Source organism: Babylonia areolata, chromosome 8, assembly GCF_041734735.1.
Source record: "Babylonia areolata isolate BAREFJ2019XMU chromosome 8, ASM4173473v1, whole genome shotgun sequence".
NCBI lineage: Eukaryota > Metazoa > Mollusca > Gastropoda > Neogastropoda > Buccinidae > Babylonia > Babylonia areolata.
Window position 1 is genome coordinate 32,456,264 of NC_134883.1, and position 27,500 is coordinate 32,483,763.

At 44.1% G+C, this 27,500-nt stretch overlaps 1 protein-coding gene across 1 annotated transcript in view; it reads left to right on the forward strand.

The window, feature by feature from the left end:
* LOC143285155 (protein Wnt-16-like) overlaps nucleotides 1–27,500 on the forward strand; it is a 177,112-nt gene that overhangs the window by 48,435 nt on the left and 101,177 nt on the right. Inside the window, exon 2 of the mRNA XM_076592385.1 lies at nucleotides 24,713–24,948. Within this exon, the coding sequence (XP_076448500.1) occupies nucleotides 24,713–24,948 (236 nt within the window). The remainder of the gene's footprint in view (nucleotides 1–24,712; nucleotides 24,949–27,500) is intronic.

Consider the following 27,500-nt stretch of genomic DNA (forward strand, 5'->3'; position numbering starts at 1 on the left):
AACCGATTACCGCTTAAAGCATAATAAGATGTTGCTAAAATTAGATTCGCTTGGTAAAAATACATGGGTCTCAGATATTCGTAAGGTACTGTTTCAGAATGGATTTGGGTTTGTGTGGCTAAATCAAAGCGTGGAAAATGTGGAATTAATTTTAGCTGAATTCCGTCAAAGACTTGTAGAAAACAGATGGCAACAATGGAATGAACATATTCAAGAAAGTGATAAATTTGTATGGTACAGAATGGTTATGCGGCCAGTCCTCTCTTCTCCTCTACACAGACCCCTCGGATGTCCAGTGGGTGTCTGAATGACCCAACCTTTAGCTTCCGTCGTCAGAATTGTGGTATTCTTTGTCAGCAATCACCTCTTCAGTATAAGAGCCTTCCGCTTGAAATATTTTGATGGTGGTAATTGGGGTGAAACGCTGTTAACGTCGTCTCTTTCGCCGTTCGTATGGAGAGAGTTAAAACTTCAAATAAATGTGCAACCTCTCTTTCTTTAGATATTGACAGACATGTAAAGAATTATGTGACGAGGTTCACATTTGAAATATCAGATATAGCAGCACATCGCCACCGATATGATATAGTGTCTGATAATACATCGATGTGCCCGTTATGTGGAAATGCAACAGATGACGAAATACATACTGTGTTCTTCTGCCCTGCTCTTAATGATCTGCGTCAGGAGTATGTTCCCATGAAATTTCACTCAAACCCAAACGTGTTTCGTTTGACTTTACCGATGACAGCTCACAACAAAACCACCATGAAGAATTTGTGTATTTACTTGTATAACGCGTTTAAGAGGCGAGATTATATTCTTAGTTAAGAAATGCGGAACTACTAACTATTGCTCATTTATCGGATTATTTTTTTTTTATATGGATGAGATGTGTCAGTATAGTGTACTTTGTAATTATGTTATGTATGGTATTCATATGTGTAGATATATGCGAATGGGCATATATAAGTGTGTGGATGCGAGTTTATATGCGCATGTACGAATGTGTGTATATTATGAGTGTGTACATAACAGATATATGAACAGTGCATGCTGTCATTATTAGTTTCATTTTTTTTGTATCCCCCTTCTGGAGGGGCCTTGTTCCAAGCTGAATAAATTTCGTTTCGTTTCGTTTTCGTTCCTGTCTCTCTCTCTCTCAGACACACACACACACACACGCACGCACACACACACACACACACACACACACACACACACACACACACACACACACACACACACACACACGTGTCTGTCTTTTGTCTTTCTGTATATTGATTGAGTTAAATTGGGTTGGATTCGATCATTTTGTGTTTGTTTCGTTTTGTCATGTAGTAACCCTCCCTCCCCCCCAGTCCCTTACCTATATATATATATATGTATGTATGTATATATGTTCTATTGAATGGTACTTGGTTTGTGTCGGACACACTGCCAACGCTGGGGTGGCCTCGGCAGTCGGCCAGGTCTTAAAGCACGATGTATTGAGTTGAGAACTCGCGTGTCTTACAGTTCCCCATCACCAACAGTGAAAATGACCTGACAGTGAGTCTGGTGATGATCATAAGACGTTCGAAAGGTGTGTGTTCGTGTGTGTGTGTGTGTGTGTGTGTGTGTGTTTGTGAGTGTGTGCGTGTGTGTTTACGTGTATGTGTGTACGTGCGTGTGCGTGTGTGTGCGTGTGTGTGTGAGTGTGTGTGTACACATGTGTGTGTGTTTGGGGGGGGGGGGGGGGGTACCCAAAGACCAAGCAGTGAGCCTGGGAACAATAAGCTGATCCCCGATGCAATCAATCTCCCCCTCCAATCGTTTTCCAGTCACACTTTCCTTCTGTACCCCCCCCCCCGCCCCCCCGCTCCCTGCACCCCCCCACCACCCCCCAACCCTCCCCCACCCCCCAATTACCCACCCTCCTACTTCAAGCCACTTGAAAACAAGGTCCATCACCGGTTTGACCGATTACTCCCAACAACAAGCCCCCTGGTCCTTTGCTTTCCCACACAGCCACTGTCCCACCCCCACCCCCTCCCCACACCCCCAACCCCCACCTCCGGCCTCACTCACCCCCTACCCTCCACCACCCCAGGTTCCGGGGAAGCACCCTGTTTGGCTGCAGCGGGTGGGGGGTAGAGGTGGGGGAGGGGGGGGAGGTTCCCGTCGTGGACGTCCTTTAATCTGGACCGGCCAAACAATAACACGGAGCTTCAGGTCCTTGCCGCCATGTTTGCACCGCCACTTTGAGCTTCAGGGGACCTCGTGAGGGTGTAGGGGTGTGGGGGAAGGAGTGTGGGAGGAGGGAGTGGGGTGAGGGGGTGCTGTGTGTGTTGTGTGTGTGTGTGTGTGTGTGTGTGTGTGCCTGGACATCCGACGTGACCTCTGTTTGGTGGGGGCGTGGGGCGGGGGGGTGATGAAGGATGAGGGACCAGACAGATAGCGGGGCCGTCAGCTTCCTTCCTCACCTGGGGGTGGTGGGCGTGTGGGGGTGGAGGTGATGGAGGAGGGAGGTGGTGGTGGTGGTGGTGGGAGGGAGGGGTTGAGGGAGGGAGTAGTAGGCGGCTGTGACGTGCATGAAGGAATCACCACCCTGTAGGTGAGGGAGGAGCTGTGAAGATGTGTGTGTCGCGGAACCTCTCTCTCTCTCTCTCTCTCTCTATATATATATATATATATATATGTATAATTATCATATATATGTATTTTTTAAATACACCCTCAAAACGAACCGATTTCGCTGCTGACAGTATGACATGTTTCTGTCATTTTTTTTCTTCTTCTGGTTGATTGGTGTCTTTACTGTTTTCTTCAGTATGCGTGAATATTCGCGAACATGCGTTAGTGCTTTTGCAGTCTCCCCGTCCTCTCCCCCCCCCCCCTCTTTTGTTTCTTTTTTTTTTTTATCACACATGAGCCATGAAGACTTTGCCTCTTCTTATTCTATTGGACAAGCCACTGAATTTAGTAGTGGCAAAAAAGTGAGTATGGTACTTTAAGGTTTACAGAACAAAATGGACCATACCGTAATTATGGTGGTTTTAATCATCTTTAATTGTTCAACAGTACACATGATTACAGTGCAAACAATGACAAAAGATTATATTATGTTGTTGGCATTACAATAAACCAGTCTGGAATTTTGGGCCTTCATCGTCTTTCCAGATTGTTGTTCCCATATCGCTTTCCTCAGTTAATCAAAGTCAAAAACAAAAGAATGACTTTGGTTGCTTGAAGACTTTTCATGCTTTTGTTGTTGTTGTTGTTGTTTTTTGAAAGCCATGGATTACTCCCGAGAGAAGTTCTGCAGAGCGGGCATGAGTGGCGTACAATATACGCTGCCTGTTGGGTTGTGGTGTTGTGAAACCCCTGGTTACTTCAGGCTTGTTTTTAGACTCTCCTCTCCTACCACTGCAAGCGGACTGCAGTTAGGCGTTGACGCTAATCTTTTCCGTGTCTATTCTCACCACAACAAAAGCAAAGTGAGAGCTGTATCATCAGCGGTTTCTCCATTGCAATAGGAAATCATTTACAGCTTAGTCTTTTGTGAAGGACTTTGACTCTCAAACTAGGAGGCAAAATTGCACTGGCTCTTAGTGCGGCAGCCTTGGGGGCTAGTTGGCCTTTGGGAACCATCCCAACGCCGACTGTCCTGGAACCCTCTTGGCCGAGATTGAGTGGGGATGTAACTTGGGCAAGACTCTCTCCACTATAATGAAATTCCAGCCCAGATAGTCGGGACAGCAGTTACCTCCTCTGCTGTTCTGATGGTCATAGTCGAACACGACTGACTATCATAATACATATAACCTTTGGAGAAGATCTGGTCTCGAAATCACGTAATCGTTGGCGCTTGCATGGGTCTGATTGGATGTGAGTTTGCACGTATTCCTTTCTGTGTGTTAAACTGTGTTAGATTTTTTGCCACACTGGAGCTAAATTTCTGTTTTTTCTCAACGAATATCGTTTAAGATTGTATCATCAGTGGTTCACAGTAGCTGTCGATTGTTTCCCATGCAGTTTTCGGTGCGCGGCGCGTGCGTGTGTTTATGCGCGCGTCGCTTGTGAGTGTGAAAGGTGACAAAAGAAATGTATTCATTTTTATGTTGTGTGTAGCTCTGCCAAAGCAGAGACTGTCTGGGTCTGAACACCCACTGAGAACAAAGCAGGAAACTATTCAGCAGAATAGATCTAAAAACTGAAGACAGAGGAACAACAAAAACAACAACACACAAACAAGCTACTGTGCATTCTTTCATTTATGAAATCAAGAAAACATTGATTCGATGCCAAGGTTGCCGTAATCTACACCACAGGAAGGAGAGAGAGAGAGAGAGAGAGAGAGAGAGAGCTCTGAAATGGTTATTCCAGACACTTTTCCAGTGAACATAAAACGAAGAAGGAATGCCAGAAGTTCACATTCACATCTCTTGCCTCTGAAAATACTTTCCCCAGCTGACGCAAGCAGACACACAGTGCCGGACATTCTTGCAAAACCACAGGATCGTCTGGTCGCGAGCACGCGCGTGGGCTGACGGGAGATAGTTCGCGCTCTTCTCTTTTCCCTGAGTCAGAGTTGGTCGCAAAGACATTCCTGGTCTCTCGCGAAGGAGAGCGCTGAAGAGGGAGTAATCCTCCTTCAAACTGAGACAAGCTGAGGACAAACACGAGTTGGTAGTTGTCGAGTGTTCCCGCATCGGTCAAACACACATCTGTGTGTGTGTGTGTGTGACAAAACTGCGGGTCGGTTTTTATCAGATTGCGGCAACTCTTGTCTTTCTTATAACCGCTCTTTTCTGGATTGCTGTGCATGAAAGAAGTATTTTGAAGATGGTCTTGGTTTGTACGATATTGGTCTCTTCGCGTGCAGTTTCTGTGTCTATCTGTGTGTAAGAGTGGTATATACATCTTTTTCTTTCTTTCTTTCTTTTTTTAACAACAACAACAAACAAAACAAAAAAGCAACAACAACAACAAAAAACAGAACAAAACAAAAGAAAACAAACAAAACAAAACAAAAACAAAACAAACAAAATAAAAACAAAACAAATGAAGAAACAAAAAAAATAATGACAACAAACTTTGAAGCGATCGTTACAAATTCTAAAACATTTCGTATTTTACAGGTAATTTCACACAGCATGAGTTGTTTAAACAGATGAAATTAGCTTACGTTTTGGATATATATATATAGAGAGAGAGAGAGAGAGAGAGAGCACTATCATAAAAACTGATCAGATAGCACATTATTTTGAACAGATCATAATTACAATGAACGCGAAGCCACTCACATTAGGATCATGTGATAGTAGAGTGGATTGGAACATTAACATTCTGACGACACTGGATGAGATTGGAATCTTGTTTCACGTTTCTCTCTGTCGGAGAGAGAGAGAGGCATCCGCAAAAAAAAAAAAAAAGAGCGCACTATGAAATTCGCGGGACGTTTCACTCAAGAGTTTAGACATGGGTTTTAATCCAAGAGGGGGCGATGACATTCCAGGGACATGAGCGGGCCTTGCAATGGGGCAGCAAGCGGTGTCTGAGATGAAGATGATTGTCTGAGAGGAATCGTTAGAGAAATAGGAGCTGGGGGAAAGACAGGGAAGGGGGGAGGTGGGGGGGACGGGGTACGGGAAGGGGGGATTTTTTTGTTTTTTGTGTGTGTATTTCTTTTTATCACAACAGATTTCTCTGTGTGAAATTCGGGCTGCTCTCCCCAGGGAGAGCGCGTCGCTACACTACAGCGCCACTCATTTTTTTTCCTGCGTGTAGTTTTACTTGTTTTTTCCTATCGAAGTGGATTTTTTCTACAGAATTTTGCCAGAAACAACCCTTTTGTTGCCGTGGGTTATTTTACGTGCTGCACACGGGACCTCGGTTTATCATCTCATCCGAATGACTAGTGTCCAGACCACCACTCAAGGTCTAATGGAGGGGGGGAGAAAATATCGGCAGCTGAGCCGTGATTCGAACCAGCGCGCTCAGATTCTCTCGCTTCCTAGGCGGTCGCGTTGCCTCTGGGTCATCACTCCACTTTTGTGCCTGTCCATGGGGAAAAATAGGGAACAGTTTGCTGCGACTGCTTGGCAGCTTTCTGATCGCGTCCATTTATTTTATTTATTTATTTATTTATTTATTTTTTACCATGGTCCACCAGCTGTCCTCTACTCTATGGATATGGACTGTGAGAATGGATGATCTGGACTTCAGTATTACCGGCTGTATTGTATTGTATCGTATCGTATCGTATCGTATCGTGTCATATGGTATTGTATTGTATCAAATGTATTGTATTGTATTATATTGTATTGTATTGTACTGTATCGAATCGTATCGTATAGTATTGTATTGTACTGTATCGTATCGTATCGTATTGTATTGTATCGTATTGTATTGTAATGTATTGTACTGTATCGTATTGTATCGTATTGTATTGTATTGTATTGTGTTGTATCATATCGTATTGTATTGTGTTGTATTGTATTGTACTGCACTGCGTTGCATTACATTGTATTGTATTGTATAGTCTTGTATTACGTTTCGTCATAACAAAATTCTGTGTGAAATTCGGGCTCCAAATTGTTGGTTCTTTTTCTATCTGGTCCGCAAGCTGTATTTGGCTTACTGTCAAAGTGGATGCTTCCACAGAAATTTACCAGGGGACAACCTTTCTGTTGCCGTGGGTTCTTTTTCGTGCGCCGCTAAGTGCATGCTGCTATACATGGGACCTCGGATTATCGTCTCATCCGAAAGTGTGTGTGTGTTGTTTTGTTTTTTTTTAGGGGTGGGGGTGGGGGGTGGGGGGGGGAGAGTGGGGGGCGGAGGGTGGGGGAGGGGCATTTCCGGAACTTTCTTTCCTCGGTCACCAGCACAACGCAGACAGACTGGGGTGGTCGGACATTGGTGTTGACCTTTAGCGCTGTTTGTTCACACCCCAGTCACTCCCCAACAACACGCTTCACAAGGTCTGCACCCCCACCCCCCACCCCCCCCACCCCCCACCCCCACTTCCTCGCCACCACCAGCTGCCCCATCCAAAGGGCTGATGGGGGGCGGCCGTGTGCACTCCCCTGTCCCCCTGAGTGAAGACTCTGTCATGAAAGCATTCCAAGGCGGTTCGTGAGGAAGAGCACCTAAAAGAGGGGATAATCCTTGTGTAAACCCGGGCAGATCTTAAGACAAACGCCCAACGTTGTGGTTGTGAGGAGTTGGTTAGCTTCAGTCCCCCTGTAGACTTTGCTTTAAAGTTACAACACTAAAGTCTGCTTCATTGGAATCTGGACGGGCTAGCTCTCTCTCTCTCTCTCTCTCTCTCTCTGTATTTGACTGCTTTCTCATTTTCCTGTTGCCATGTACAAAACTGGATCAATGTGCAAAGGTGTCTTGAATGTTTCTAGTTCATTTATGTTTGTGTATTATTATCCCCCCCACACCCCCACCCCTCTCTGTCTGTCTCTCAATGTCTCTCTCTATAATACCCTCTCCCTCTCCTCGTATGTATATCTCCGTGGTGTATATTCGCTATCGCGTGCGCTCGTTTGTATCCGTTTTGCATGGCATGATGCTTGTTCTTGAAAAGTCCTTGCATTTTCTCGAAGTCAGTGACAAAAGACCTTTTGAGGTCATGTTCATTCGTAGTGTCTGTTTGTCGGTCTGTGTGTATCTATCTGTCCATCGAATTGCGTAACTGTCTTTATTAATCTGTTTGTTGTTCTGTGTGCATCTATCTGTCCATCGAGTTACGTAACTGTCTTTATTAATCTGTTTGTCGGTCTGTGTGTATATATCTGTCCATCGAATTACGTAACTGTCTTTATTAATCTGTTTGTCGGTCTGTGTGTATATATCTGTCCATCGAATAGCGTAACTGTCTTTATTAATCTGTTTGTTGTTCTGTGTGCATCTATCTGTCCATCGAGTTACGTAACTGTCTTTATTAATCTGTTTGTCGGTCTGTGTGCCTCCGTCTGTCCATCGAATTACGTAACTGTCTTTATTAATCTGTTTGTCGGTCTGTGTGTATATGTCTGTCCATCGAATAGCGTAACTGTCTTTATTAATCTGTTTGTCGGTCTGTGTGTATATGTCTGTCCATCGAATAGCGTAACTGTCTTTATTAATCTGTTTGTCGGTCTGTGTGTATATATATCTGTCCATCGAATTACGTAACTGTCTTTATTAATCTGTTTGTTGGTCTGTGTGTATATATCTGTCCATCGAATTACGTAACTGTCTTTATTAATCTGTTTGTCGGTCTGTGTGTATATGTCTGTCCATCGAATAGCGTAACTGTCTTTATTAATCTGTTTGTCGGTCTGTGTGTATATGTCTGTCCATCGAATAGCGTAACTGTCTTTATTTGCATGCGTCCGTGCCTGTCTGTTTATTCATCCACGAATGACCATATCTGTCTGTTCGTCTGTCTGTCTATCTGTCTGTCTGTCTGTTCATCCAATTGTCTACCTCCCAACCTACCGACGTGCTTGCCTCAATTATAGATGTACCAGGTTAACCAGCCATCATTAAAATAAAGGAAGTCCTTGTGAGTATGACTTTGTACCAAAATGCAGAACCTTTTCCTGCGGTTGGACACCAAATCTTCCTTGACCGTGATACCCACTTTTTAGTTCTTTAATTTAGTCGAATGACATGTCAGTCCGGTATTCAACAAAAAGTACTGGCCTTCTCCATTTTGAAAATCATTAAAAAAAAAAACCAAAAAAACCAACCCAACAACAATACTTCTAAGTATGACTTTGTACCAAAATGCAAAACCTTTTTCTGCAGTTGGACAACAACTCTTCCTTCTCTGTGATACCCACTTTTTCAATTCTTAAATTTTGTCGAATAGCATGTCAGTCCTGTTGTCAACAAAAACACTGACTGCTTCATTTTAACAAGAGGGGCAAGGCCTTCAAGACTCACTTGTGATACACTTAAAAAAAAGACCAAGCTTCTTATGTCTTGAGTATAATTTCAAAATGTAATGTTTAAGATGAGAGATCAGTTTAAAGCAAATTAAGTCCCCTAGCATTAATTACAGAGTCATTTCCTTTTTTTACTATCTGCACCAAAACGTTTGCAAAATAAATAAAACTTCCATGCTTACCAAAAGAAGTACCTGTTTGAACAAAAAATGATAATAATGACTGCTCTTGTTGTTGGGTCAGAATATCAGATCAAAGTGCCAAGTTTAGAGAATATAAAAAAATATAAAAATAACAGTAAATGTAGTTTGCATATAATTAGGCTTCATTTTATTTATTTTTTTGGTGCCCATCCCAGAGGTGCAATATTGTTTTAAACAAGATGACTGGAAAGAACTGAAGTTTTCCTATTTTTATGCCTAATTTGGTGTCAACTGACAAAGTATGTGCAGAGAAAATGTCAATGTTAAAGTTTACCACGGACACACACACACAGACACACACACACACACACACACACACACACACAGACAACCGAACACCGGGTTAAAACATAGACTCACTTTGTTTACACAAGTGAGTCAAAAATCGTTTGAAACAACAACACCAACACTTTTAGATACGAGACCTTCGTTTTGGAAGAAGAAAAAAAAGGTGACAAGTAATCGCTCTGCCGTGTTCAAGAACGGAAAAGAGTCTCCACATGTGTCTTTCCTTTCTGTTGGGCTTTCTGTCCACACTCCCGTTTGTTGACACAGACTGCAGATGGGATGACAGCCGGTCTGTCTCACCCGGGTGCCTCAGACACCAGTCCACAGTGCAACAGCTTTACAGGAACGTGACATCCATATATATATATATCTATATCTATCTATCTATCTATCTATCTATCTATCTATCTCTCTCTCTCTGTCTCTCTCTCTCTCTCTCTCTCTCTCTCTCTATATATATATATATATATATATATATATATATATATATATATAAAGAAAGAAAAAAAGAGATGTGTGGCACGCTTCTTGAGAAGCGGATGACATACGTACGGTTCATAAAAAGACTTCGTTGAACAGGAAGAGGGATTTTGTTCAACTCGCTCAGTAGGGCCAGTCCTCTCTTCTCCTCTACACAGACCCCTCGGATGTCCAGTGGGTGTTTCAATGACCCAACCTTTAGCTTCCATCGTCAGAATTGTGGTATTCTTTGTCAACATTCACCTCTTCAGTATAAGAGCCTTCCGCTTGCAATATTTTGATGGTGGTAATTGGGGTGAAACGCTGTTAACGTCGCCTCTTTCGCCGTTCGTATGGAGAGAGTTAATGCCCCGTCACACATATCGGTAGTTGAAGACTGTTCTGCAGCCTCTGCGTTCATTAACAATTGTCTGACTGGTTGAAGAATGCATATATTGCGTGGAAATCAGTGTCTGGACCGAGCATTTCTTCTGCGTGGCCATGTTGACACCCATGTATTAAAAAAAGCCAAAAGATGTGTGGCACGCTTCTTGAAAAGTGACTGACATACTTACGGTTCAGGAAAATAATTTGTTCTGCTGCCTCTGTGTTCATTAACCATTGTCTCTCTCTCTCTCTCTCTCTCTCACACACACACACACACACACACACACACACACACACACACACACACACACACACACACACACACACACACACATATATATATATATATATATATATATATTGCGTGGAAATCAATGTCTGAAACCGATTTATTTTGTCTAACTGGCGCTGGTGTTTGCTCTGAGTTCTGATTTAACGTCTGAAAGGAAACTGCAGAAGAGAAAACAGTAGTTCAAGACAAAAGAGACGAAGCAAGGTGTTAAGTTTGAGTGCAGCACTGAAGCAAATATTCCTTGGATTCAGTCAGTCCACGGCCCTCAAGACGCTGCGTTCAGTCAGTGCGAGACAGGCTCTGTGAGGGGGACGAGGTTTCAGCCACAGGACTCGGGGAGACCAGAACGCCGCCAGCTGTCAGAGAGACCGCCTCCAGTGTCCCCTCCAGTTCGTTGCCAAGGACCAGTTCCATCGCAACATTGACGACCATGAAGATTCCGAGAGTTAAAAAATGAATGTAGAATTAGTGCTGCGACACACGAGTGGGGTTCTATCTCTGTCTGTTGTCTGTAGTTCTTTCTGTCTCTGCTTCTCTGTCTGTCTGTCTGTCTGTCTGTCTCTCTTTCTCTTTCTCGCACACACCCTCTCTCTCTCTCTCTCTATGTCTCACTCTCTCTCTCTCACTCTCTCTGTGTCCCCTTCTCTCTCTCTCTGTTTGTTTGATCTGTTGGGTATAAATAGCAGCACATAAATGAAAAAGGGTGCATTTTAGGAGTTCGAATGTAGAGTTTATCTTTGTAGTTAATTATTTTTTTACATTGATGTATAGTATCAGGAGTGTGTGTCTGTGTGTATGTGTGTGTAGGCATGTATTATATTGTATTGTATTTCTGTTTTTTGTCACAACAGATTTCTGTGTGTGAAATTCGGGCTGCTCTCCGCAGGGAGAGCGCGTCGCTACACTGAGAGCGCCACCCATTTATATATATATATTTTTTTTCCTGCGTGCAGTTTTATTTGTTTTTCCTCTCTCTCTCTCTCTCTCTCTCTCTCTCTCTCTCTCTCTCTCTCTGTGTGTGTGTGTGTGTGTGTGTGTGTGTGGTATGTGTGTGTATGAATGCATGTATTTTCGTGTTTGTGTGTGTGTGTGTGTGTGTGTGTGTGTGTGTGTGTGTGTGTGTGACAGAGAGAGAGACAGAGACAGAGAGACAGATACTCAGAAACAGAGACAGAAGCGAACTGAACAACCTTTGCAAACCTACCCCCCCCCCCCACCCCCGATCCACCCACCTCCCCCCCAAAACCATCCCCCCAAACCCCAGGAAACCTTACCAAGCTGTTTTTTTCCCCCCCAAAAAAAAGTTGTTAGCCATCAGAAAGCGATACATCTCTCCAGACGCGAACGAAAATGTTCATGGGGGGAAGGAAAGTGACTTGCATGCTTTCAAGAAGAAGCGATCGTCAATTCGCCGCAAGCAGCAGACATATCTGATGCCAGTCTCGGCCGCTATTTCCTGCTATCAGCAAGTATGAAGATGGAGGGCTTCAGATCTTTCACCTGGATGTTTCATGTTTTTAATCGAGACATTTAGCAAGTGGTTATCGCTGTATTTCTTTTTTTATGTTCCATGATGTAAAGTCTCTCTCTCTCTCTCTCTCTCTCTCTCTCTCTCTCTCTCTCTCTCTCTCTCTCTCTCTCTCTCTCTCTCTCTCTCTCTCTTTCTCTCCAACCCCGCCCCCTACCCCGCACCCCATCCCCATCCTCCCCTTTCCGCGTCCTATTCCTCCTCTCTGCTCCTTCGGTCTCTGCGTGTTCTTTCCTATCCCTCTCTGTCTGTCTCTGCCTCTGTCTGTCTCTGCCTCTGTCTGTCTGTCTGTCTGTCTGTCTTTCTCTTTTTTTCCCGCACACACTCTCTCTCACTCTCTGTCTCGCTCTCGCTCTCTCTCTCATTCAATCTCTCTCTCTCTCCGCCGCCTTCTATCTGTCTGTCTGTCTGTCTGTCTTTCTCAGGCTGTCCCTCTCTCTCTCTTTCCCTCTTTGTCTCTCCCCAGTCTCTCTTTCTCTGTCTCTCTTATCTCTCTCTCTCTTTCCGTCTTTGACTCCACCCAGTCTCTCCTCCCCCCCTCTCTCTCTGTCTCTCTCATATCTCTTACCTGTTTGAATCGACTTGCATTCATCCTACCTCTTCGTATCTGTCTCTTTCTGGCTCCTTTCTCTCAGCCACACTCTGTCTTTCACAATGTTATTCTGTCAGTCTCTCTGTCTTTCTGTCTCTCCAGCCCCATCTGTTCTCTCTCTCTCTCTCTCTCTCTCTCTCTCTCTCTCTCTCTCTCTCTCTCTCCATCTTTCTCATTTTCACCCACTCACACTCACTGTCGTTCGTTCCGTTCGTTCGCTCTCACTCTCTCTCCCTCTCCTTCTCTCTCCCTCTCTCTCTCAATCACCCTCTCTCGCACTCTCACTCTTTCTCTCTCAGAATCACCTTCACTCATTCTCTCTCTCACTCACTCGCTGTCTCACTTTCTCACTCATTCACTCACATTTTCACTCACTCACTCACATTTTCACTCACTCCCTCACTCACTTTCTCACTCACTCACTCGCTTTCTCACTCACGCATTCACTCACTGACTCACTTTCTCACTCACTGACTCACTTTCTCACTCACTGACTCACTTTCTCACTCACTCACTCACTCACGCATTCACTCACGCACTCTCACTCACTCACTCGCTTTCTCACTCACTCACTTTCTCACTCACTCATTCACTCACTCTCACTCACTCATTCATTCACTCACTCTCTCACTTTCTCACTCACCCATTCACTCACTCTCACTCACTCATTCATTCATTCACTCACTCTCACTCACTCACACTCACTCACTTTCTCACTCACTCAATCCCATTCACCCTCTCCCCTGTCTCACAGCACCGACGCCCTTTGATTTGGCAATGATTGATGGCAAATTCATGACCACGTCATGGGTGTTATCGTCTGGTTGGGGGAAGAAGTGTACTGTGAGTGTCCCTGTCTCAGCCTGTCACTATATGTCCATGCTTCTGTGAATCTTAGAATCTGCAGTTATCTGTCCGGCTTTCTCTGCCGAAAACTCCCCCCCCCCCCTTCCTTCTTTGCTTCCTTCCTTTCTTCATATTTTTTTTTATCATTCATTTATTCATGCTTCCCAGATGTGGTGTAGCGTATATGGATTTAATAATAATAATAATAATGATATTTATAATTATAGCGCTGAATCTTGTGCAGAGACAAATCAAAGCGCTTTCGCACCAGTCATTCACACGCATGCATAACTCTAAAACTGGAGAAACTGAAGACAAAGGAGAGGCAGTGAAGGGAGGCTGTTTTGGGAAGAGGTGGGTTTTAAGGCCAGACTTGAAAGAGCTGAGTGTGGAGACTTGACGAAGCGAAAGAGGAAGTTCACTCCAATTGCAAGGTCCAGAGACAGAGAAAGAACGGCGGCCAACAGTGGAGCGTTTGAATCTGGGTATGCGTAAACAGAGTGGATCCGAAGCCGATCGTAGTGAGCGAGATGGAGTGTATAGGTGAAGGCAGCCACAGAGATAGGAAGGGGCCGATTTGTGAATACATTTATGACATAGAGTGCTGATCTTGTACTTTATTCTGTGTGAGACAGGGAGCCAGTGGAGATGTTGCAAAAGAGGAGTGATGTGCTCAGATCTTTTCTTTCTGAGGGCGAGTCGGGCAGCAGTTTTGTATGCGCTGAAGGGACTGAACGGGTGAAGCAGGAAAACCAGACAGTAGAGAGTTACAGTAGTCAAGGCGAGAGAGAATGAGAGAAACAAGTCTAGATGTTGCGTCAATGGACAGATATTTCCGGATGGAACTGAAGCGCCGCAATTGACAGTAGCAGGATTGACATGTCTGACTGATAAAGTTTTGCATGGACAGTGTGTTGTCAAGGACAACGCCGAAGTTCCTGACTGATCTGCCAAGTTTGATTGTGTCAGTCGTGATGGAAGACAGTTTTTGTTTAGTTCCTATGATCATTACTTCAGTTTTGTTCGCGTTCAATTGTAACTTGTTTAGAGTAATTCAGTTTTTAATGCCCATAAAGCAGTTGGATGTTTCTTGCAAAAGCGACGACAGTTTATCGGGGGTATTACTCTTCTGGAGTTGAGTGTCATCAACATGAGTGATGACTGCCATTATGGCGGTTGGCAATTTCAGCAAGAGGAGCCGTGTACAGTGTGAAGAGCATTGGGCCTGAAACAGATCCCTGTGGGACTCCATGTTCGATTTTAACGGATTCAGACTGGAAATTATCAACAATGACAGACAGATTTGTTCGAACGCAGTGACGCCTCCTTGAGTAAATGAACTGAACTTATTCATTCGTATGTCCATTCATTTGTTCGTTCATTTGTCCATTCGTTCAGTCGTTCGATCATTCATTCATTTGTTTTTATTCATTCAGTCTTTCCTTTATCTATTCATTCGTTCGTTTTTTCTTCTTCTTCATTTGTTCATTCGTGTATTTTTTTTTCCTGCTATACTTTTTCTTTCCTTCCTTCCTTTTCGTCCACCCCTTCATGCCCACATTTCTTTTTCTGATTTTATTTCTTTATATATCATTCTTTCGTATTTGACATCCACATCTTTGAAATCGTGTGTGTGTGTGTGTGTGTTGTTCTTCTTTGATAACGACAACAACAACAAGAGAGGCAAGGCCTTCAAGACTTACTTCTGATACACTTTAAAAAAAAAAAAAATCCAAGCTTTTTATGTATTGAGTATAATGCATTTACTGTTATATTTATATTTTTTATATTCTCTAAATTGGCACTTTGATCTGATATTCGACCCAACAAAAGATCTGTCATTATTATCATTTTTTGTTCCAACAGGAACTTCTTTTGCTAAGCATGGAAGTTTTGTTTATTGCAAACGTTTTGGTGCAGACAGTAAAACAAGGGAAATTACTCTGCTGGGGGACTTAGTTTGCTTTAAACTGATCTTTCTCATCTTAAACATTACATTTTGAAATATAAAGCTTGGATTTTAAAAAAAAAAAAGTGCATCACAAGTGTGTCTTGAAGGCCTTGCCTCTTGTTTCAAAATGTAATGTTTAAGATGAGAAAGATCAGTTTAAAGCAAATTAAGTCCCCTAGCATTAATTAGAGTAATTTCCCTTTTTTACTATCTACATCAAAACGTTTGCAAAATAAATAAAACTTCCATGCTTAGCAAAAGAAGTTCCTGTTTGAACAAAAAATGATAATTATGACTGCTCTTGTTGTAGGGTCGAATATCAGATCAAAGTGCCAAGTTTAGAGAATACAAAAAATATAAATATAACAGTAAATGCAATTTGCATATTATTAGGCTTCATTTTTTTATTTTTTTGTGCCCATCCCAGAGGTGCAATATTGTTTTAAACAAGATGACTAAAAAGAACTGAATTTTTCCTATTTTTATGCCTAATTTGGTGTCGACTGACAAAGTATTTGCAGAGAAAATGTCAATGTTAAAATTTACCACGGACACACAGACACACACACACACACACACACACACACACACACAGAGACAACCGAACACCGGGTTAAAACATAGACTCACTTTGTTTACACAAGTGAGTCAAAAACCAGCAATAGCAACCGATGGTTGCCAGTAAGTAAGACATACATGCTCCATTCGTCAGAGCTCATAGATGTTTCTGGACCTGGGTTAGCTATAACTGGATGTATTGAAAATGGGTTCATTTTTTGTTTGTTTGTTTTGTTTTGCTGCAAATTTGATTTGATAACAGGTAGAGAAGAACACGTTTGTTACGTAAAACAGTAAGGGAGTTCCACAGGGATGCACCTGAAAACGTAAAACTAGATTTGAATGCATTTATTCGAGCGCACGGATAAGCAGGTTATATATATATATATATATATATATATATATATATATATATGTCTCTGTGTGTGTGTGCATGTGTGTGTTATTAGAATAGAATAGAATATGTCTTTATTAACAAGTGTACCGGGCTCACAAGGAATACTGGGGCGTGTGTGTGTGTGTAGGGTGGGGGGTGGGGGGGGGGGGGGGAAGGATAGAACATAAAAAGGTACAAACATAAATCGAAAATCATACACAAACATAGACACAGTAGAAACCAAGTTATTTTGCACTTTATACATGAGCAACGCTCTGTTCAATTATATTTTTGTCGCGGTACGATGTTTGTTGTTTTTTCTTTTCGTTTGTTTGTTATCTTTTTCAGTTTAGGGTTATGCATGCGTGTGACTGACTGGTGTGAAAGCGCTTTGATTTGTCTCTGCACAAGATTTAGCGCGATAAAATAATGATACAAATAATAATGATAGTACTACTACTTCTGATAATAATAATGATAATTTGAATAATGATGATGATGATGATAATATACAAAATATAATAATCAACAATAATTAACAATAATTAACGACGACAACAACAACAACAATACTAATCATCATCATCATCATCGTCATTATTATTATTATTAAAACCTGACTTGTTTTTCTGAGTCTGACAATGATGGAACGGTTCAAATTGTTACATCTGTTTCATTGTGGTGGGAATTTGGCTTCTCGTGAATGTCTGCAGCACAGCCCCCCCACACTGCAGACACGTAATTGATGGGAGAAAGACAATGAGCGTGCGTAGAAACATGTTTTTTTGGGGGAGCATCACTGTCTAAGAGAGAGAGAGAGAGTGTGTGTGTGTGAGTGAGAGAGAGACAGAGACAGACAGACAGACAGACAGAATGGGAGGGAGGGAGAGAGAGAGACGCAGACTCTGGTGATTTATTCATTGAAGGCCACAGCCTCATATGAATGAGAGGCGATAGCAAGGTAATACGTAGGTATCACCGTAACTGGCAATAAGCATTCAACTGTTAACACAGTTAAACTATAGAAATTAGGATAATACAATTTTGAGAGAGAGAAGAAAAAACAGACAGACAGACAGGCAGGCAGAGAGGGAGAGAGAAAGAGACAGAGACAGAGAAAGACAGACCTTACGTGACAGACATACAGAGAGAGAGAGAGACAGACAGACAGACAGACAGAGACAGACAGAGACAGACAGAGAGACAGAGACAGAAAGAGACAGAGAGAATCAAAACTTCCCCACTCATTGATGCCGATGCCGTGTTTTACAACCCGCTCTCTGGCACTGGTGGTGGTGGTGGCGGTGGGCGTGTCGGCACGTGACTTATCTGCTGCACGTGAACTGTTACGTGCTCTGACGTTCTCCCCATCTCCCTGCTGTCATCTTGCAGGTGGAAAGCATCCGCACCCCCCCCCCCCCCCCCCATCCCCCCCCCCCAACCCCCCCCCCCCCCCCCCCGCCCCCCCCCCCCCCCCCCCGTCCTCCTCGCCATTCCCACTGTAACTGTTTACTGCCAAGCTCTTTCCAGTATGCTTCTTCAGTTTCCCAGATGGAGTTCCCACGGTTTCTGTGAGAGAGAAAATGCGTGGTCAGCGCTTCCTTTTCGGTCCTTTGATTTTGCAAGGGAATCTGGTGCTCGGGTTGTTTACCTCAGTGATGTGCTGATGTCACGTGGTCATTTTACCTCAATGGTTTGCTGACGTCACTTGGTCATTTGCCTCAGTGATGTGCTGATGTCACGTGGTCATTTGCCTCAGTGATGTGCTGATGTCACGTGGTCATTTACCTCAATGATGTGCTGATGTCACGTGGTCATTTACCTCAATGATGTGCTGATGTCATGCGGTCATTTACCCTCAATGATGTGCTGATGTCACGTGGTCATTTACCTCAATGTGTGCTGACGTCACTTGGTCATTTACCTCAGTGATTTGCTGACGTCACGAGGACATTTCCCTCAATGATGTACTGATGTCACTTCGTCAGCTACCTCAATGATGTAAAAAAACAACAACAAAAAAACAAAACACACACACACACACACACACACACACACACACACACACACACACACACAAAACCCCTCTGAACCTCCTGTACAAATCTTCATCAACCTAGTTATCAAGAGGGTATGTTCTGTCATTGAAAAACACAATTTCGCTTCAGTACATTTCTCCTTAGGCGTCTCGCAGTACAACGTTCGCCATTTCGTGTGATAATAGGATTTGACGTTGTAACGGAGGGGAGGGAACACTTGAAATCCAGTTCAGCGAGTGGGGTCGGGCGTGATACACGGTCATTACTACATTTTATCCGAGTTTTGAGGACCGGTTAGAGATAAGAAGGGATATTCTTGCCTGTCTGTATGAGCATATGTGTGCGTGACTGAAACCTGATTGAATGACACAGTAAACGAATGATGAGCGCCCAAATGGCAGCCGTCAGTCGGCTCTACCCTGGTAGGCAGCCTGTTGTGCAAATGACTCCGTGTTTGTAAAGCGCTTCGAGCTTGGTCCCCGACCGAGGATAGGCGCTATATAAGTATCCATACCATATCATACATATAATCATACTTTCGGCTGCTCTGTCATGACTGCGGCCTATGGAGCCATTTGCCTTGTTTTGGGTATCAATTAAGCCTGCCCCACAGTGGACACCAGTGCGGATTTGAAAACACAATAATCATATCGTCAGCTAATGTCTCTAACCGCCGCTCAACTGTACCAGTCCGACCCCCCCGCCCCCACCCCTCAACCCCCACCCTCCCCGCCCCCCTCATCTTCAGGTCTGAACGGCAACGTGAAGAGGTGTGTCCACACACAAAAGGAGATTGTTTGAGTTGTTGTCACCGGGGCATCGGAGTCACCTGGGGTCTTTATCAAGAGGGGGTCGTGGAGGTAGATAAGTGAGAGGTGGATTGTCGGGGAGATCAGACAGGCGGTGGACCTGTGGATTGGAGGCTGTAAATCCACTGCTTCTTCATAATGTGTTGGCCAGTTCCTTTGTTCTGTGTCCATTGAGTTAAAGAGAGCTGATATTAAGGTGCTCGGGAGGGGGGGAGGGGTGGGGGATGTGTGTGTGTGTGTGTGTGTGTGTGTGTGTGTGTGTGTGTGGCGAGGGGTGATCTCCATGTCCGTGGATTTCTGCCTCCACACCAACCTTCTCTCCCTCCTTTCCTTTGACGCAGTGTACGATTTACCGCTGTTATTTATTAAAGCCGATAAGTGGTTTTACAACACTCGAAAGATGTTCTTCGTCAAAGTTGCGACCCGAGAAAGAAAACCAGCTGGCATTGGTCCTTTGGATGGATGCTTAGGTCTTGGAAGCAAAGTTGCGGAGCTGGCTTTCCTTTCGTTCTGTTGTTCAACAACCAGCACAGTCTCCTAGGTGTCTGGTAAAGACGTGTTAGGATCTGTTGTCATTGTGTGATGTTGTGTATGTCGTGTTTGAACCAGTTTTTCGGGCCTGAACTCATGGTCACGAATGATGCAGAACCACACACTTCCTTGGGCCTTTAACTCACTCAGTAGGGCCAGTCCTCTTTTCTCCTCTACACAGACCCCTCGGATGTCCAGTGGGTGTCTGAATGACCCAACCTTTAGCTTCCGTCGTCAGAATTGTGGTATTCTTTGTCAACATTCACGTCTTCAGTATAAGAGCCTTCCGCTTGCAATATTTGATGATGGTAATTGGGGTGAAACGCTGTTAACGTCGTCTCTTTCGCCGTTCGTATGGAGTGAGTTAACCCCTTCTGGGGTGTAAGCCGTGAACAGGAGACCCACATAGTTCACTACCCTGTGTCTGGGCCTCTGTCTTGCTCCAGGAAAGGTGATCTTCTTGGTGTCTTACCTGGCGGTCTTTTCTCCACGTGCTTCTCGGTCGGCCTCTCTTTCTCTTTCCTCGGGGGAACCACACAACCTACTGAAAAGAAAAAGGGATAAGACCAATTTTCCCCCCCAAAAAAAAATAGTCACATGTGTTCACTTGAATCATGAGCATTTTGAGAGTTATCCGTAGAATGTTGAAAGCGATATGTTCATCTTGGATTTGAGTTCATTGTGCTGGGGTTATAGCTTTAAAGTGAAGAGAGTTTGATATAATCTGTGAAAATATGTTTAGGCCGGAATAAAAAGTTTTATGAAAATACAATTATAATTGTATCGTCATCATATTCGAATATGAAATGTAAAGCATAAAAACTTTCGCTCAAAACCAGTCATTTATCACGATAGAATTATGTTTGAAGTGCAACAGTTGTGAGAATGATACTCGATATCTATAATCAGTTAGCTTTTATTTCTTAGAGATTTGGACATCAAGTCTCATGATTGGTGGAGGTAATGATAGGATGGCACGTCCTGCTTTATACGTGATGATGACAGGAACAAAACTGGTTGATCTTATTTTCAGATCTTTGAGTATATAAATAGGTTTGGAGTGTTAATTAATCATAAAGTGGGAGTGAAGTTGACCTGTTTTACAGAACACCTTTGACTGCAGACCGTGGCAACTTTGTAATGTAGTCTGGTAATTAGATACACGGAAGTGAACTCCCATTTACTGTTAGACATTGTATCATAAAGTATTTAACAGTCTCTGAATCTTAATAGCTTTCGATCTCAGAATAGGTACATTCAGCATTTCTTACAAGACATTAATTACACACTTTTCTTAAGTGTATAGATGTCGAATGTTTTTGATACGTGTCAGGGATTTTTTCTGTCGGATAGTCAGTTGAATTCAATTTTTTTCTCGCCGTTTTTTTTTCTTTCCTTTTCTTCTTTATGTATTATAAAATAGAAATACCCTTGCAAGTTGATGGTCACTGAAGTACATTGCAATAGTTTTGTGTGTTAATGATGCAGTTTGTCCATAGTGACATGTGTGAATTGTGCAAAATTCTGTTGATGTTAGTAATGTTACAGTGAGCGAGTGAAACTATAAACCGAGGTCATTCGGATGAGACTATAAACCGAGGTCCCGTGTGTGCAGCATGCATGCAGCGCACGTAAAAGAATCCACGGCACCAATAGGGTTGTCCCTGGCAAACTTCTGTAGAAAAATCTTCTTCGATAGGAAAACAAATAAAATTGCAGGCACAAAAAATACAAAAAAAGGGTGGTGCTGTCGGTGTAGCGACTCGCTCTCTCTGGGTAGAATTTCACACAGAGAAATCTGTTGTGACAAAAAGAGTTATACAAATACAAATGGAAATTCCTTCAAATCAAGAGGGGTAAAAAGAGAAAGAAAGTACTTTCAGCTTTGTTTACCTGAAATTTATTGCATATAAAAAGAAACCACACGTTAATACCAGTTTTTGCCTCATTTATTGACGTCTTTTGGGAATGAAACGTAATTTATCCGAAAACAATGGCTTTTTTTTCTGCCATGAACGATGGTACTCGGTTGACCTGTTAAAAAAAGTCTCTCGGATACTCGATCGACGACCAACTAAAAACCCAGTGTTTGTGCTGGGTTGACAATCTACGAAAAAGAAAGCCAGCTTTTGTACAAAGGTCGACGCTTTTAATAAAAGTGAAAGTCATCTTTGAAGGCGAAGGCGGGGCAGGAGAGTGTCCTCTCGTTTTTGTCACTTGTCTCGCGAGATCTCTGCGGTAGAGCTGAATTTAATGACCTTTTGGCTTGCGCCCCTCGGGTAAAGCTTTTCAGTGTTGGCATCTTTGTGTTGTGAAGGTTTCGTTGTTTCGGGGATGGGAATTGGGGGGCTGGGGGGGGGGGGCTCTCTGCCTTGACCACGAATCTAAAAGTATCTGATCGGATGATGGTGGATGGACTCCAGTTATCTGCTTCCTCATCAGTCAGTTGCCCAGGTCCGGTCAGTTTTATGTTGCTCCCAGATAGCCATCAGAGTGTGTTTTATACCACACCACATCTGTCCAGACCCTTCCCAACACAACCAGCGGCCACACACGTTGATTTCAGGGGAAGGAGGAAGAGAGATTTTAATCTTACTTTCCATGTCCCGTCTGTGTTGCTCTTTGATCTTATTTTTATTGTCTCTGTTTTGTACTGTCTCTCTGTTTCTGTCTCTGTATGGTCTGTCTCTATCTCTGTCTGTCTCTCCCTTTCCCGTGGCATACTAGATTTCTACAGTTTTGCTCATCCTTGACCTGTCTACCTCTGTTTTTCTTCGTTACTTCACCGTCTCTCCCTCTTTCTCAGTCTTTCTTATTATTTACAGTTGGGCTAACAGCAGAGTGAGAGCTGTATTATCAATGGTTTTTCCAATGCACTGGAAAAATCATTTACAGCTTAGTCTTTTGTGAAGGACAATGACTCTCAAACTGGGAGGCAAAACTGCACTGGCTCTTTGTGCTGCAGCCTTGGGGGCTAGTTGGCCCTTGGGAACCATTCCAACACCGACAGTCCTAAAACCCTCTTGGCCGAGAGAGTGGGGATGTAACTTGGACAAGACACTCTCCACTATAATAAAATTCTAGACCAGATAGTCGGAACAGCAGTGACCTCCTCTGCTGTTCTGATGGTCATAGTCGAAAACGACTATCATACATACATGAGTGAATCGGGATCGTTTATATTTAACCACCGTTGACTCCGATTTTTGTTACACAAAGCCACAGAGAAGACAAACCGAACTCGATAACGAACGAAGGTGTTTTTAAAAAGTTCTCTTGCCTTCAGTTGATTATTTGATGAAGGAATCGGGCATCACCCTCACGATGCCTGTCCTATCTCTCTCATCTATCTATCTATCTATGCCTGTCCTATCTATCCATCTATCTCATCTATCTATATTGCGTGTGTGCGCAGCGCGCGCGCGCGTGTGTGTACTGATTCATGGAAGGTGCAAGAAGCCCACTGCATGAGGAGTTGGCGTGCTAAATATTTATTTTCATCATCATCATTATGATTATTATGATAATGATATTGCTGATGATGATGACGACGACGACGATGATGATAATGATTGTGATGATGATGAATCTGTTTTATATTCATGAATTCATTTACTCGTATATTGTTGTTGTCATCGTCATCATCATCATCACCATCGTCGTCGTCGTCGTCGTCGTCGTCATCATCATCCACAATATCGTCGTCATCATCATTATCATCATCAATATCATTACTATGACTGCCACCTCTGCCCTCTCTCGGATTGCAGTCACCTTCAAACTGGGACAAATGCACTGCTCTAGGCTTCAGCACTGGGCTATTGGCCCGTCCAAACCGACGGTCCTCCCCTTGGCCGGACAGTGTGCAACGGACAAACCTCCTCCACATAATATCAGACCAGATTCCCTCCTCCTCTCTGTTCTATGTCATCAAAACGATTTTCCCTACTACTATGAATCGGGATCGATCATCAACCATCCTTACCTCCGTTTTTTACATCAAGCACAGAAACAAACCAACTCTACACAGTGTTTTTAAAATTCTCATCCTTCATTATTATTGATAAGAATCATGACTACCTCACAGCCTGTCCTATCCCCGATTGCATATCATCATCATCATCTCTATCATCCAATCCATAATCTGAGGCGCACACGCCGTTTGTCTGTTTCCAGATGAAAGAAGCCTCACATGCATATTCTCTAAATTATCATCATCATCATCATATTATAATGATGAAGACATGTCTGATGATGAGACGACACCACATGATCATCATCATCATCAATCATCATCATCATCATCATCATCATCATCATCATCATCATCATCAATCAGTGTCATTACCATGACTGACAGACCCACTGTCCTGTTTCTCTCCCCCCATTTTACAGGCAGCCGGGCGTGGCCTCCCTGGCGGGAACAGTGCACGACACCATTCTCCTCCTCCTCATCATCATCATCCTCAGCATCCTCCTCCTCCTCCTCTTCCTCCTCCTCCTCATCATCGTCATCATCAGCATCTTCCTCCTCCTTATCATCAGCATCATCAGCCTCCTCCTCCTCCTCCTCCTCATCATCATCATCATCAGCATCCTCCTCCTCCTATTACCATCATCATCATCAACCACATCATCATTAATGTCATAATCATGACTGACACACCCCTGCCCTATCCCCGATTGCAGTCATCATCATCATCATCATCAACCTCCTCCTCCTATTACCATCATCATCATCATCATCATCACCATCATCATCAATACTAGTATCATGACCGACGCACCCTTTCCTGTTTCCCCATTGCAGTCATCATCATCATCATCATCATCATCAATCAATGTCATCACCATGACTGACACACTCATGTCCTGTTCCCCCCCACCCACCCACCCCCCCAAACCCCCCACGCCCCCATTTTACAGGCAGCTGGGCGTGGCCTCCCTGGCAGGGACAGTGCACGACACCAGCACGTGCAGCAGTGTGCCGGGCCTGGTGCTGGCCCAGCAGGAGGTGTGCCGCAAGAACCCGGAGTCTCTGCTCTGCGTCATCCAGGGGGCGCGCCGCGGCATCTACGAGTGCCAGCAGCAGTTCAAGTTCGAGCGCTGGAACTGCACCACCAGCGCCAACTACAAGGTCTTCGGCCCCGTGCTGCGTAGAGGTCAGAGTTCTGTCTGTCTGGGTTTTGGATCCCCCACACGTGTGTGTTTTGTTGTTGTTGTTGTGTGTCTGTGTGTGTGCGTGTGTGTGTGTGTGTGTGTGTGTATGTGTGAATGCGTGCGTGCGTGTGTGTTTGTATGTGTGTGTGTGCGTGTGTGTGTGTGTGTGTGTGCGTGTGTGTGTGTGTGTGTGTGTGTTTAAAATTTTGTTCTATAGTGATAGGGTGGGGATCTTTCTTTCTTTTCTTCTTTCTTCTCCCTTTTTTTTTTTTTTTTTTTTTTTTGAGTGGGTAGGGGAGGTGTTAGGGGGGCGTGTGTGGTGTGCAGTCCTGTGCTTTGTAGAGGTGAGAGTCTGTTTCGGACCCCCACGTTTCTTTCTTTCTTTCTTTCTTTTTTAATAGTGATGGGGTGGGGATGTTTTGTGTTTCTTTTTTTTTTCCTTTCTTTCTTTCTTCTTTATTTTTTGGGGGCGGGGTAGGGATAAGGGGAAGGGGTGGGCGGGGGGCGTCTGTGGTGTGTAGACCTGTGCTTCGTAGAGGTCGGAATCTGTTTTGACCCCCACGTTTTATATATAATTTTATGTGTACTTTTCTTTAGCAATGGGGTGGGGGTATTTTTTCTTTCTTTTTTTTTTTTTGGGGGGGGGGGGGGGAGGGAGTGTGTGTGTGTGTGTGGGGGGGGGGGGGGGGGGGGGGGGGGGGGGGGGGGGGGGGGGGTCTGTGGTGTGCATTCCTGTGCTTCGTAGAGGTGAGAGTCCGTTTTGGACCCCCCACTTCTTTTTGTGGGGATGGGTTACATGTTTTGTCTAGTTCTTATTTGTTTATTGATAGATTGATTAATTTATTTATTTGTTTGTTTGTTTTTCTTTAATTTATCTTTGTATTTATTGATGGTTGTATGTGATGTGTGGGCCTTTGCTTCCTTGGGATGGATCTGATTTGGACCCCCTGTCTTTGGGGGGATTGGTTTGAATGTTTTTATTTTATTTTTCTTTCTATATATTGTCTTCTGTGGTGTGTATAGCTGTTGCTTCTTCCTATAGATGAGGGTATATTTTGGAGCCTCCTTATTGGGGGATTGGTTTGAATGACTAGTTTGGTTGGTTGGGGTGTTAGTTTTTGTCTTCTGTAGCGTGTTGTTTTGTGGATGTTGTGCGTGCTTTGTTGGTGCTGCGTTTGATTGTTGGATCTCTTGCCTGTTTGTATTGTCTTTCAGAAAATCCAGTGTGGATAATTGTTTTGTGATGGTTTGGGGTTTCCTTGATGGTGTTTTTTCCCGTGTGTGTTGTGTTGTGTTGTTTGTGTGTGTGTGTGTGTGTGTGTGTGTGTGTGTGTGTGTGTGTGTGTGTGTGTGTGAGAGAGAGAGAGAGAGAGAGAGAGAGAGAGAGCGAGCACGTTTCGTTTGTCCATCGAAGTTTTGATTCACATTTGACACACTGATACATGACCCGGATACTTAACCTCCGGAACTTAGTTCCGTGATTGTCAATATTCAGGGCACGAGAGACACGGACACCTGCAGCGCTGGTTTACAACTTTGAGCAACACTCACACAGACAGGTCCGTGATGTGGATGACACTCGAGCATGACTGTGATCTCAGCTTTGATCCGGGCAAACAGCCAACACACCCAACTGTGGGTGGAAGTCGGTCAAGGGCCGGAAACTCTCATGGTGACATACCCGTGTGGGGTTCGAACCTACGGTTCTGACAGTTCATCTAGTGGGGTTGGCCATGGTAGACTTGAGCTTAACGACCTATCGGGTGGAGCCTTTAGTTGTTCAGTGCTGGGGTCGTGATGTTGTGAAGGTTTTGTTGTTCGAGAGGGTGCTGTCCCGAGTGTCTGTCCGGGTGGGGGGGGTCCTTCTGGCGTTTCAAGGGGAGATCAGGCTGTCTATAGTGGGGTGAGATCCTCGCTGTTCTTCTGGAGTTCAGAGAGGGCAGTCCTGTCTGTGTAGATGGGTGAGGGTCCTAGATATTCTTCTGGCGTTCCCAGAGGAGAGTCCCGGCTGTCTGTATATGGGTGAGGGTCCTGGGCGTTCTTCTGGCGTTCCGAGAGGAGACAGTCCTGACTGTGTGTAGCTGGACGAAAGTACTGGATATTCTTCTGGCTTTTTGAGAAGAGAGCCCTGGCTGTCCTAGGAAGGGTGATATCCTTGCTGTTCTTCTGGCGTTACGAGAGAAGAGTGATGGCTGTGTGTAGATGGGTCCTGGACGTTCTTCTGGCTTTCCGAGAGGACAGTCCGGGCTGTCATAGGAAGGCTGAGGTCCTGGCTGTTCTACTGGCGTTCCGAAACCAGAGTCCTGGCTGTCTTAGGAAAGGTGAGGGTCCTGGCTGTTCTTCTGGGTGAGATGTCCGCACTGGTCCTGGTCGGAAGGTTTTTGTGTTGTACGGAAAGCATTGTTCGGGCACAACAGCCGACCGAGTGGTTACAGCGATGAACTTTCAGTCTGATGACCCTGGGGTCGAATCTCGGTCGAGGCGCCTGGTGGTTTAAAGATTGACAGTTTTTTTTCTGATCTCACACGTCAGTAAATGTGCAGACCTGCCAGTG